The sequence below is a fragment of the Puma concolor genome, chromosome B2, assembly GCF_028749965.1.
Source record: "Puma concolor isolate L17-30 chromosome B2, mPumCon1.1.hap2, whole genome shotgun sequence".
NCBI classification, from domain to species: Eukaryota; Metazoa; Chordata; class Mammalia; order Carnivora; family Felidae; genus Puma; species Puma concolor.
In genome coordinates, this window is record NC_141671.1 from 22,707,924 (window position 1) to 22,720,966 (window position 13,043).

General features: G+C 40.8%; 1 protein-coding gene across 2 annotated transcripts in view; it reads left to right on the forward strand.

Moving 5' to 3' along the window:
- F13A1 (coagulation factor XIII A chain) overlaps positions 1-13,043 on the forward strand; it is a 165,198-nt gene that overhangs the window by 88,985 nt on the left and 63,170 nt on the right. For both annotated transcript variants that reach the window (XM_025917200.2, XM_086706357.1), the window contains exons 7-8: positions 4,699-4,873; positions 8,138-8,276. In XM_025917200.2, the coding sequence (XP_025772985.1) occupies positions 4,699-4,873; positions 8,138-8,276 (314 nt within the window). The remainder of the gene's footprint in view (positions 1-4,698; positions 4,874-8,137; positions 8,277-13,043) is intronic.

Consider the following 13,043-nt stretch of genomic DNA (forward strand, 5'->3'; position numbering starts at 1 on the left):
AATGTTTCCTCAATTAGGTAAAATTTTCTTATGCCATAAATACATATTATGCTTCATTTATTGGGTTCTCTGTTTTAAAGATAATAATTATTCTTATGTTGTATCATCCTTTTTTCAATAACTATTACCTCATCTCCAAATAACTTAATCTTATTATATTTTCCATAGTATTTCCTTTATCTCAAGCTTTTTTCTATATCATTAATTTTATTTTTTAACAATATCTACTCTGTTCCTTATAGTTTATACTTTATTTTTAGTTCCATGATGATGTCATTTGATCTTCAATTTGTTCATTTAGATCTATGATCTCCTAAGAGATTGTGAGAAAATTCCTTGTTTCCTACTTTTACTTTCTTCTATGTATTATTTTTTTTCATATTCTCTCTCCCTCTCTCTCACCCTCCCTCTCTCTCTCCATCTCTCTCTGTGTGCCTCTTCCTCCCTCTCTGCCCCCCCTTTCCTTCCTCCTTCTCTGCCTCCCTCCTTCTCTTTCTCTCTCTCTTCCTTTCTCTCCCTCTTGCTCTCTCTCCCTATATTTCTCCCTCCCTTTCTCCCTCCCTCTCTTTCCTTCCCTCTTTTCCTATCTTCCTCTCTTTTTCTTCCTCCCTCCCTCTCTCCCTCTTTCTCTGTCTCCCTCCCTCTCTCCTCCTCTCTTTATCTCCCTCCCTCCCCCTCTGTCTCTCATCCCCTCTTTCTATCCCTTTCTTCCCTTCTCTCCCTCCCTTTCTCTCTCTCCCTCTCTCTCTCCTCCCTTCTTCCTTCTCTCCCTCCCCCTTTGCAAGTATAAATACTTGCATAACTTTCTCCAAGTGTCCTGTTTGCTCTAATATACTGTAGGTGAAATGTTGACACTTCCCAATCTAAGACTAGTTGGATTTCTCCTCTGAACTACAGTTTAAGGCAAATGTATTTCATTCTATCTACTCTCCAGTACCCTGAGAAAAGCTGGAAGTGGGAGGGAAGGGAAGCTGAAGAGATGGCAGAGTCTGTTAGAGCTCTGCTCTTCCTTTTAAGGTTCTGTTAAATTTCTCATCCGAGAATCCACTCCATCTAATTGGAGATGTAGCTCATGAAGGGCAGGGCAACTTTCAGACTCTAGGTCATTTCCCCACTGTAGTCCCAGAATGTCTCCCTCTTTAGAGGTGCAGACCATTTCTCACCCATTTCTCCACAGCAGTTGTTTCCACTGTTCTGGTCAGAACAAGAAAAAGATCAGCATTTTAATTTGGTTAGTTTCTTTATAGATTTTGAAATACTACTGAGAAGTCTCAGGATTTTGTGGACTTGACAGTAGGGCTTCTGAGAAACTGATGAGGGTCAGGTGCTGAGTCATGCTGCTTCTCTAGTCCAATATATATTCCTCAATTTTTCTTGGAACCGGGTTTTGTAGTTTGCTGAATTATGTTATGCCACTGGGTTGCTGATAATGACTTGGGGGGGGGCTGGTTTTTCACTTTTCCCATATTATAGATATTACAGGAGGACAATTTAGTGCAACCTCAATGTAGTTGAATAACACTCCCTATCCAAAATCCTTGGCTCATAATGTCTCCTAGACCACCAATGATACAAGTCCAAGACATTTCACTCTGACACTGGTCAAACTCTGAGTTCATGACAGGGTATTAAAACAGTCAACTGTGGCATGAAGAAAGACCAGCATGCCCTTGAAGTTTCCCCCCAAACGTATCTTGTTGTCTATGGAGGGAGATATTACTTTAACTCTTTACATGTGTCACTAAAGACTTACCTCTTTCAGTGTCTGGGCTCCTCAGAAATCAATATTCTAATTAGAAAACAGTAGCTAATCCAACCAAATGCTAATAAATGAGAGTTGTGATTTATCTAGCAACAGGGAAACAGCTCAGCATTCACAATTATAAGGTCTGTAGAGGAGAGAGCTTTTTTTTTTCTCTTCCCCTTAGCTGACTGGGTTCAGCCAAATGCTATAAATAGTCTTCCTAGTTAATAGCTATCTGTTTGAAAATCAGTCATTAGAACCATAATTTAGGAACTTTTTTTTCCTCTGAGATTCATAGGCCCTATTCTATTTCTCAAGGATAAGGATAAGGCAATGGTAATGTGAGTTAAACCTCAGACTGCCTATCCACAAAGACCAAACTACATCATAGCCTACCAAGGCACTCTTCAGGCTTCATTATAACAGACACAGATTTTTAAATAATCAATTCAACTGCAAAGAGAAATGTTGATCATAAATAGTGCCAAAATGGTTGACTAAACCCAGTTGCACCCCAGTCATTTCACAGAGTTACATGATAAAGTCAAAGTTTACATCAAAGGCATGAGTTTGCAATTAGCTGAACAAGGTCCTTCAGAAATCTTGAAAGAATTACTTTTTTTCTACATTAAACAAATCAACCAACTTTAACCTGACCAGACAGAATCAAGGAGGAGAAATAGTTTATCTAAATCAAATTGAATGGTGATCTAGAGAACACTTTCCAGAAGGACCCTCTTTGGGAAATGCCAAATACTCAGTGCTAGAGTAAATCTCGTATTTCAGTGAAAGGTTTGTCATTCACAGTAGAAGGTGTTTGCGCATTTTACATGTTTTCTTCTGATATTTTATATTTATTTCATCTGCTATTGTTTATTTACATGATACCCATGCAGAGCTCCTAACAGGTGCCTGAACCTGCCATATTGTTTCATGTCACTAAGCATTTATTCAAACTGTTTCCACTATGTAGATGGTCTTGTCTGGCTCTCAGCCACTCAAGACCTAGCTTTCATGTAATTTCCTCTATTCAATCCACAACCACCACCACCCTCCAACCTGTTGAAACTGACTACTACCTCCTTTGGGCCTCCACCTTACCTGTACATCTTTCTGTCTTAACATTAGTAAACTTTACTTCCACTTGATTGTTTTCTTGTTCATTTCTCTCCTGGGAGAAGGTATTATTCCTATTCAGATATACAATACCTATATGCTTGTTGAATATACAAGTGGTTATTCAACCACTATTGAGCACCTACTCTTTGCCAATTCTTGCTAAAAGTAAAAAGACATAGATTTTTTTAAAATGTCTATTCCTAATGAACTTATGACCTAGTGAGGAGAATAGACTTCTATACAACTAAACTCAGAAAGCCTAAGAGAGGGCTCTGAGCAAGTGCTGAGGCTGAGCTGTTAACTGGCAAGGCATTGAACACATAAAGGCACTATATTTTAATGTATCTTCCATGGTTTTCATAATCCAAACACACCTGCTTCAATCATACATTTCACATTGCTTGCTAATATCTTCTCAGCATAGACTAAACCTAATGTTCTCAAGCTAATGTGCACGAAATCACCCTGAGATTTTGTTAAAATGCAGACTCTGACTCAGTAGGTTTATGGTGGGGACTGAGATCCTGCATTCCTAACAAGCTCCCAGGGGGGATACTGCTGCTTGTCCACAGACAACATTTTGAAGAGCAAGGCTCTAACCCTTTATCATGTCACCATATAACCATTGTTGAAGTGGTACCAGTTTTTAGAAAAGCTCCCTTTGCTCCTTACCTAGACGATCTTCTAACTATAATTAAACATGATGAAAGTAACACCAAGAGAGGTAAGATTCAATAGTGCCCTCCAAAAAACTGAGGCCATGAAAGGGTTACTTCTTAACCATTTTAATGTCTAAACACACAATGTCTTTTTTCCTGCTCTCGAGGTCTGCTGCTACCAGAAACTGTGGTCTGAATGTGCAGTAAGATTTTCCCAAATATTCAAGAATGCTATTTTTAAGTCTCCCCCATACTTACACTATAATACCCAGGCCCTTCCTGTAAATGAAGATATCTTTTAACATAACTATAAACACTAATCATCTTTTTTTTTAATTTTTTTAATGTTTATTTATTTTTGAGAGAGAGACAGACAGAGTACGAGCAGGGGAGGGGCAGAGAGAGAGGGACACATAGAATCGGAAGCAGCTCCAGGCCCGACGTGGGGCTTGAACTCAAGAGCCATTAGATCATGACCTGAGCCAAAGTCAGACGCCCAACTGACTGAGCCAGCCAGGTGCCCCTAAACCCAAATCTTAAGCAATCATAAAGGAAATACTTTTTTCATTGCAACTTGTTTAAAACAAACATTGTAAGGTATTCATAAGAATTTAATGTCTTACTAACTGTTAAGGTTTCCTATGACATCTGCTTACTTTTTCAGTTCATTAGAGTCTACAATTTATCATAAAAGTCAAAAGCCACTAGACCATCAGACTTTAGGCCCCCACTCTCCCTATCTGTCTTTTGTCATGTGTCAGTTTCGAATTCTCCTTCGACAAAGTCAAGGTCCCTCTTTGATCCCTATTTGAGCTGTCTTCTTTTGTGGGTGCTCTTCCTCTCTTCCTCACTACTCCAACCAGACCGTGTCCTAAGCATATCTTTTCCTAAGCATGTGGTGAAGACATTACAACTCTTCCTAGCTGCTATTCAATACCACCTTAACTTCGATAATATGTTATTTGAGAAGCAGCCTTGGCTATTTGGTTTTCTCTTGCACAGTTATTGTGTCACTTACCCTGATGACACAACAGTGAATGGAACAGTAGTGGAATTGTTTTTATCATGAAGGACATTTGGAAGGCACTGGATGCCTTAGTTTGCTTGATGTCAGAGACTAGAGGGAACTCTTCTAAATGTTCCTTCTTCCTTCTTACCACTCATGGTCTCATTTAGGTTAATGCCAAAGATGATGAAGGTGTCCTTGTTGGATCCTGGGACAACATCTATGCCTATGGTGTTCCCCCATCAGCCTGGACCGGAAGCGTTGACATTCTGTTGGAATACCAGAGTACTAAGAATCCAGTCCGGTATGGTCAGTGCTGGGTTTTTGCTGGTGTCTTTAACACATGTAAGTATCCAATTGAGTAACATTTTTTTAATGTAAAGGGAATTTTACTTGAAGACATTTTATCTATAAACTGGCAAAGAGATCTAGCAACCCCTGTTAGCTCTCTAGAATTTATGGATGGCTATTCTGGGATGTAGTCAATGCATAATTAAATTGTACTGGGCCAAATATGCTCATAGTTTCTCTTTGACTGCAGAATCTTTATAGAAAGGATGATGGACTATTTCCTACATAATCCATCACTCAACACCAAGAGAAATGGGAGGAAGGGGCCCAGGGGCAAAGAAATTTTGTGAGGGAAAAGATATGCCATTTTCTTTTCAGTAACCACCCACCCCCTCCCCCCCGCATTTTAAAAAGACTAAATTAACAAAAGTTTAAGTGATAAATAATAAAAGATATATACTGTTTATTTGTTATTGAAAATGTTATAAATATGCTTATTACTCTCCTATTGTTTATCACTGAGAAGTTTTATAAATATATGCACTTAATTTTTACCATAACTGTGGTAGGGATTGTGACAGGTGGTCTCATCTCCATTTTTACATGCAAATCTCAATGCCCCTGAGCAATTAGATATCAGAACTTAATGAACAGTCTTTACTCCCTAGTTTCCCTTTTAGTTTTTAATCCACCCAACATCTAATCTATAGGGGAAAACATATGAGAACAGAATTATTCTCCTCAGCCTCATGCATCATTTTTTGAAATGGCATTTGCTTCTCTAGATCTGGACAACATTATTGTTAATTCAGTGAATATTTTTAAAAATACATTTATCTCAGTATGTCTTCATCATTGGTAATGATTTCCATTCACTTGCCATTTCTACAGCCTTGGAGAAAACATTAAGCTCAAGTTGGAGTGTCCTTTCTGCTTGCTCGTTAATAAAAAATGTTTTTTACCTAGTTAGCATTTTTTCTTTTAATCAGAAAAATCAAGGAGGGACTGGTGGCTGGAAGCCAGGATGAGGCCATTTTTTATAAATGATCATGAAGCCTCACAGTTTTAGCTCAAACTTGTAATAGTCCAAGATTAGTCAGTGATAGCCAAGTGGAAAGAAATTGTGAGTCTTGTGTTGTGTGTTTTGATTTTCTATGGGATTCAACTAGGTAAGATTATTTTCTTAGTCATTTGCATATATCCAAGGGCTAAAGTAATATATTTAGAAGAAATAAAGAAATAAAGGCCAGTGTATCAGTTTTGTAGAAGTGCTGGTCTCTGATGTTCTAGCAGAAGTTAAACTTCATGATGGAATAACAATTAGAGGTAGCCCCCTCCCTCACCGTTCCCAAGCCCAGACCATGTGGAGGGTACCCTATGGGAGAAGCTTCTTATAGGAAATTCCTCCAGGAACACAGAAAGGACCCTCTCTCCCTTGTGTCTTCCTGCTGTCTACAATTTCACTATCCCAATGTAATTCCTTCAGGCTTAGAACCAGATAAAATAGTGAACACCTTCCATCCATTTACGCTTTTCTTTCACTGTTTTTTATTTATAATTTGTATATTTGTTACTTTATTGCTTAACAATGCTGAACATTCACATCTTCAAAAATAATTATTTTTTTATTTTTTATTTTTTAAAATTTATATCCAAATTAGCATATAGTGCAACAATGATTTCAGGAGTAGATTCTTTAGTGCCCCTTACCCATTTAGCCCATCCCCCCTCCCACAACCCCTCAAGTAACCCTCAGTTTGTTCTCCATATTTACGAGTCTCTTCTGTTTTGTCCCCATCCCTGTTTTTATGTTATTTTTGTTTCCCTTCCCCTATGTTCATCTTTTTTTTTTCTCTTAAAGTCCTCATATGAGTGAAGTCATATGATTTTTGTCTTTCTCTGGCTAATTTCACTTAGCATAATACCCTCCAGTTCCATCCACATAGTTGCAAATGGCAAGATTTCATTCTTTTTGATTGCCAAGTAATGCTCCATTGTATATATATACCACATCTTCTTTATCCATTCATCCATCGATGGACATTTGGGCTCTTTCCATACTTTGACTATTGTTGATAGTACTGCTGTAAACATTGGGGTGCATGTGTCCCTTCAAAACAGCACACCTGTATCCCATGGATAAATGCCTAGTAGTGCATTTGCTGTGTCATAGGGTAGTTCTATTTTTAGTTTTTTGAGGAACCTCCATACTGTTTTCCAGAATGGCTGCACCAGCTTGCATTCCCACATTTATGCTTTTTGTATGAAAGAGTCATCAAGTCTATTCCTAAAAACAGGCTTTGGTGGTAAGCTAAGGCAGAAGCACAATGTGAGGAAGTCACAGTAAGAATAAACCCCAAGAGGGAAGTTGGGAGGAAGGTGCTGCTGGTGCCCCAGTATCAGGCTTCACCTGTCCTTAACATTATGAGTTTGGCAGACTCTGGAACAAGCCTCATTTTGGGAATTAGTGGTCAGCCTGAAATAGAACTAGGGTGCCAATCATATTACTGGTAAAACTGTGCCTTGAATAGGGTCTGTGAATCAATAGAGGAAGACAGAAGCAGGAAGCGGGTGGTAAGTGCCATCATTTTTGTTTAGGGTATTAAGATTAAGTCCATTAATGAGGACACTTGAACGCTACCAGACTTAAGTTTGGACTTCCAAGGTTGTTCTATTGAAGGAGGTGGATAGTCTTTGGTTAAAAATGCTAAACTATTCTGAGGGGGAAAAAAAGGCAAGCCAAGTCATTAATCTTAAAATTGTCAGCTGAATTATTTTCAATGAGCCCTGATGTCTGGCATCCTGGGAGCCAGGGAGGGCATTTGGATTGAGTTTAATCATTAGGTACATATGGCAAGAGATGCATCCAGGTAATTTATTATCTAGCAATTAAAATGAATCTGTAGTGTCGCCCTCTACCAAGTGTCACAAGAGCAAATTCCAACCAGGAGAGCTAACACCACTGAGGCCCTCTTTCATAGCTTCCTATTAGCTGAGTTTTTTTTTAAATTATTTTCAGCAACATAGTCCCATTAGATGAACTAAAATAATATGACTTTAATGACTGTATGATTAGCAAGTAAACAATTGTAACCCTGTTATTGGGATTTTATTCCTTTTATTCCACTTATTTTGAATGATCACACAGCAAGATTTCTCTCCATAGTCCCAAAGCTTGACAGTAGTCCCCCTTCTTCAGTATGGAACATTTGAGGACAACCCGTGCAAAGAAGGAAATCCCTTATGAGAAGGGATTGTTCACTATGTATTTATTAAATTTTGGTGATGGGTTTCATTGTGGTCTGTCCTTGCTTCCAGTTTTGCGATGCCTTGGGATACCAGCGAGAGTTGTTACCAATTATTTCTCAGCCCATGATAATGATGCCAATTTGCAAATGGACATCTTCCTGGAAGAAGATGGGAACGTGAACTCCAAACTCACCAAGGATTCGGTGTGGTGAGTTTGATTTACAAGGGCATTTGCTGATATCATATTAAAGTGATATTACACATTTACCACAAGACAGGCTAGGCCTAATGTTTCTTCCCATTCTATTTTAAGGATTGTTCAATACCATAGTCAGAAATGTCTGATTGGCAGAGATTGTTTTCAGCTAATGAATGAGAAATGTTACTGAACAGGCAGTTTGCGTTTCTAGTAATAAAGATCGATCATTGCATTATGACAGCAACCACTGAAAAAGCCCATAGTTTTAGCTATGCCTTTAGGCCAGAGCCCACAGTAGCTGCTCTCTACTTTAGTATAAGAATATTATGGTGAATGGCAGACATATGGGAACCCAGCATTCTCTTTCTCAATACTCTAAGAGTAATATAACAATTATTAAGCACTTACTATGTACCAGTATCTGTGTGTAGTCGATCGTATCTTATTCTTTGAACAGCTTTATCATGTGGGTTCTTATTATATCGCCATTTACAGATGAGGAAACTGAGGCCCAGAAAGGTTAAAGTAATTTGCTCAAGGTCAAATACTTGACAAGCTGAGAATAAAATGCAAATACACCTGACCCTTAACCACATTTTTTTTTTTTTTTGCCTTTGCAATATGGGATCACTCTTGGAATGTAAAGATGTGGTTCTTCTTGATTTGTGATTTCATCTTTCAATCAGAAATAGAAATGGGAGTCTGGGGCACCTGGGTGCCTCAGTTGGTCAACCGTCTGACTTCGGCTGAGGTCATGATCTCATGGTTCATGAGTTCAAGCTCTGCATCAGGCTCTGTGCTGACAGCTCAGAGCCCGGAGCCGGCTTTGGATTCTGTGTCTCCCTTTCTCTCTGACCCTCCCCTCCTTGCACTCTATCTCTCTCTCTCTCTCTCAAAAATAAACATTAAAAAAACGTTTAAAGATTATTTAAAAAAAAGAAATAGAAATAGGAGTAAAGTTGAAATTGTTACTAATACCAACCACATAGTTCTTTCACTGCCCTGAACAACTTCATCACAAGCTGACTATGGGGAGTTTAAGATCCCAAAGAAATTTCCTTAGTCCACAGGACCTGCTCAGTCCAAAACAATATTCTAAAAGGAGGGGAGAAATCCAAATGTAAAAGATATTTATGGAGGTCTGCATGGGGGAAAACTGCCAGGCATTGAACTAGTTGGAATTTCCAAGCCAAAAATGTGTCTCCTATGGTTGTTCTTTATAAGTAATAAAGCTAAAACACTGTCAGTTGTAAAAGCATCCGAATGGGGATAGGAGGAAGTTACAAGCTCATTTTAAGAGAAATTAAAAGTTAGAAGTGCCTTAACTCCCCCGTGTTACAGGAATGAATCCCAGTTGTAGGAGCAGCGTTAACTTGCCAGTGCTGGTAAACGCTCATTTGAGGATGTTGCAAGGAGGAAATCGCCGAACTAGTAGCAGAGTGCTACTATGAATAAAAAACAGTGCAGTTCATTTGAAGGGAATGATCTGAGCAATGGTAAGCAAGAGAGGACAGGCAAGACAAAACCTCACCTCTATAAATTGAACAGCAATTTAAAGCATCATTTAAGCCCTTGGAATTACAGTATAGCAGCCCTGAATGTATATGGAATGACAAAAACAGACCAAAATAGCTGCCCCAAAAGCCCGTTGTCACAGTTTAAAATGGCAAAATGAGAATTATTTGGTATTCTGTACTGCACACCTTTTCCTTAAATACACACGCGCGCGCGCACACACACACACACACACACACACACACACACACTTAATGCCCTTGTAGCCAACTGTGACTGGAAATGATTCCTCCCTATTCCTTGGTCTAAATGCCCCCATCATAAATCTCAGTGGGCACCCTAGCAAATAACCCCATGTAGCCCTAAACAAAATTGATACAAAATTGTGAAGCTGATAGATTTTGTTCTTGGTAACCCTTTCCTCTTTCGGCTTTCTACTCGAATTCCTTTCCCTGTCCCTGTTGCCCGTTGCTCCCTCATTGCCTTCCACAAAAGTCCCATCACCCTGGGACTATGATTCCTGATTGGAGACGCTTGCCCATCCTCCACCACCGGACCACTGCCCTAGGCTCCTCTTCCCTCCCCGTGCTTGGTGCATGGTGGGTTTTCAATATATGGTGACTAACGTCTCACTAACCCAACCTGGGACACAACTGACCATGGAGCACAAAGATTAAAGGCTCAGTAAGGTCTGAGTCCAAAGCTTGGCTCTGCCATTGACCAGCTGTGTGACCTTGGGCAAGGCATAACCTCTCTGTGCCTCTTTCCTCCTCTAAAGCAAATTTCCTATTTCATTCAGCACAGAGCCAAGCATAACAGGTGCCTAATGAGTGTTAGCTGTTATTATTGCCTTCATTATTAGTCACACAGCTGGAATTTCTTGGAGGCGGTATGTTGCCATCAACCTAAGCACATTGAAGCAGTCTGAAAAAGAGGGGTGTGTCCCATGTCCTAAGATGACTGAGCTATTTCTTTCACTTTGGAATATTTTTAAAACAAAAGCAGAAACCTGTGCCTACCCCAACCCTCCCAGTGCAAACACTAGTGGATCCTACCAACTATAGATGTTCCATAAAACCAAAAGTATTTCTGAGACCCTCCTTGATTGAAAAAGCTGGTAGGGACTTTCCCTGGACACATCAATCAATACATGGTCCCCACCTCCACACACCCCCACAGCAAGCTCTCGCTTAGACAGTTACTTGCTGTGTGACCTTGAGGAAATGACTTCACCTCTCTGAGGCTTCAGTTTCTTCATCAGTAGAATGAGGATAACCATTTCCTGAAGGGGAAGCTGTGACAATTCAATGAGGTAATATAGGTAAAGTACTTACTGTAGTGCTAGGCCCAGACTTCTCAGTGCTCCTCAGTGCCTGCTCCTTAGATTAGTAATGGCCACTGGTAAGAAGCAGGAGCTGCCTGAGCTATAGTTTGGCGGGGGGCAGAAGGCTGACAGAGGCTGAGGTGAGGGCAGGGAGGATTTGGTGGTCATCAGCTGACCATTGAGAAGCCAGTACAGCATAGCTGACAACACACAGCCTAACGAATCTCCTAGCAGGGATCTCAGGAGTAAGTGCCGTCCCCACAAGGTCCTGGACCCACTACCCTCCTCAGCCTCCAGTCAGACAAACTTGCCCCAACTACCTCCTGATTTGTGTGTGATTCCTGCCCTCCTTGCCCTGCCCCCTCCTCTCTTTCTAAAGTCAACCATGAGAATGACTTCTTAGTATCTCTGTCTTGTGCCTCCATCATCTCTTCAACACTGAGGTGTCCTGGTGGTACACAGTTTGTGGTGAATTAATTTGTCCAGTGGGCCCCAGTGGCACAGGGTGTCCTCTTCCTTGTGACTCAGCCAAGCCCAGTGTGCCCAGAGCAGAAGTAAGCCAGTGTGAAGGGTTCAGAGGGAGAGTGCAAGAATGTTTTCAAGGGCATATTATCCTCAGCACTCCCCAAGACCAAGGTGGCTGAAGTGTGGGGTTTCAGTCCATGCCTTGACTCTTCTCCCTCTAGCTCCACAGACTGTGGAGGACTGACTGCTTATTTTCCTGCTTCCTGGTTTGCCACCTCAGATCCCTGAATGGTAGATGTTCCTCAAAAGTGCCTCGCCTCACAGGGGGCCGTTTTGCACAGAGCGGACACACCGCTGATGCCCACAGAGGGAAGAGTCAGTCCCCTTCTTAGCAATTCAGGAGAGGGAGGGGCCAAGGCACCTTGGAAGGGCACAGCTGGACAAAATAATTGGACCTCACAGTAGCAGATGAAATTCTGAGAGGGCCAACGCAAGGTAACATATCCTGGAAGGAACAATTTAAGCCTCCTGTCCCCTGTGTGCCAATGGGTTTTGAATTATGTGTAACCTCTGGAGGAAGGCATCTATGAATCACTGCGGGCAGTTTAATGAAGATACTTGTGCGATGTTTAGCTGCAGTGCAAACAGTGAATAGGGATATGAGGGCTCGTTGAGGAGGGAGAACACAGCTCACTCTGATGGGCAGGGGTAAGGTGACGGTTTGGCCTCACCTTGAAAGAGCTCAGTCTGATCACCTCATTATATGACTATCACAGTGGAAATGGAAACAATTTTCAAAGAAAGGGATGGTGGCACTTATTAGTGTCACGAAGGTATTTCCGTGAACAGCTCTTCTCCTTGTAAATGAAAGCGTTTATCCTGTGTCCTTTTTGCTGGAGAGGATGTAGTCAGATTTGATGATTCTGGGTGAAAGAACTATGCCCACCTCATGGCTGGCCCCCACCAGACTGCAGCCCCCACAGGGGGAGCAGTGTCTGATCTAATTTATTTTCATTTGTTTTGCCAGCATGTAACAGGGTGCAGGGCACAGAGCAAGGACTTAATAAATGGAATTGGTTGGAAAACATTTTTAATGCTCATTTAACTGAATAAGTGTCATTTAATTCATTTAACAAACACTATTGTGCACTAATATGTCCAAATACCAGATGCTAAGGATTCAGAGAGAAATTAGCCACTACCCCTGAGGAGCTTGATCCAATGTTCGTGGATGAGACAACCATGTATAGAACTCTATAAAATATAACACCAGACAGCATGGAGATGAGGGAAAGGGGCTTCGATTCTAAGCCCAGGGGAGCAAAGGCAAAGGCTGTTCACCTGGGAAGTGGCCATGGGCTCAAAGTCATTATCCCCCTGTAATCATCTGGCTGTGCTGTTCACAGATAGAATGTCAGGGAAATGACCTTGGCCCACAGATGAAACTCAAGGATATTCCTGTAAAAGTCTAA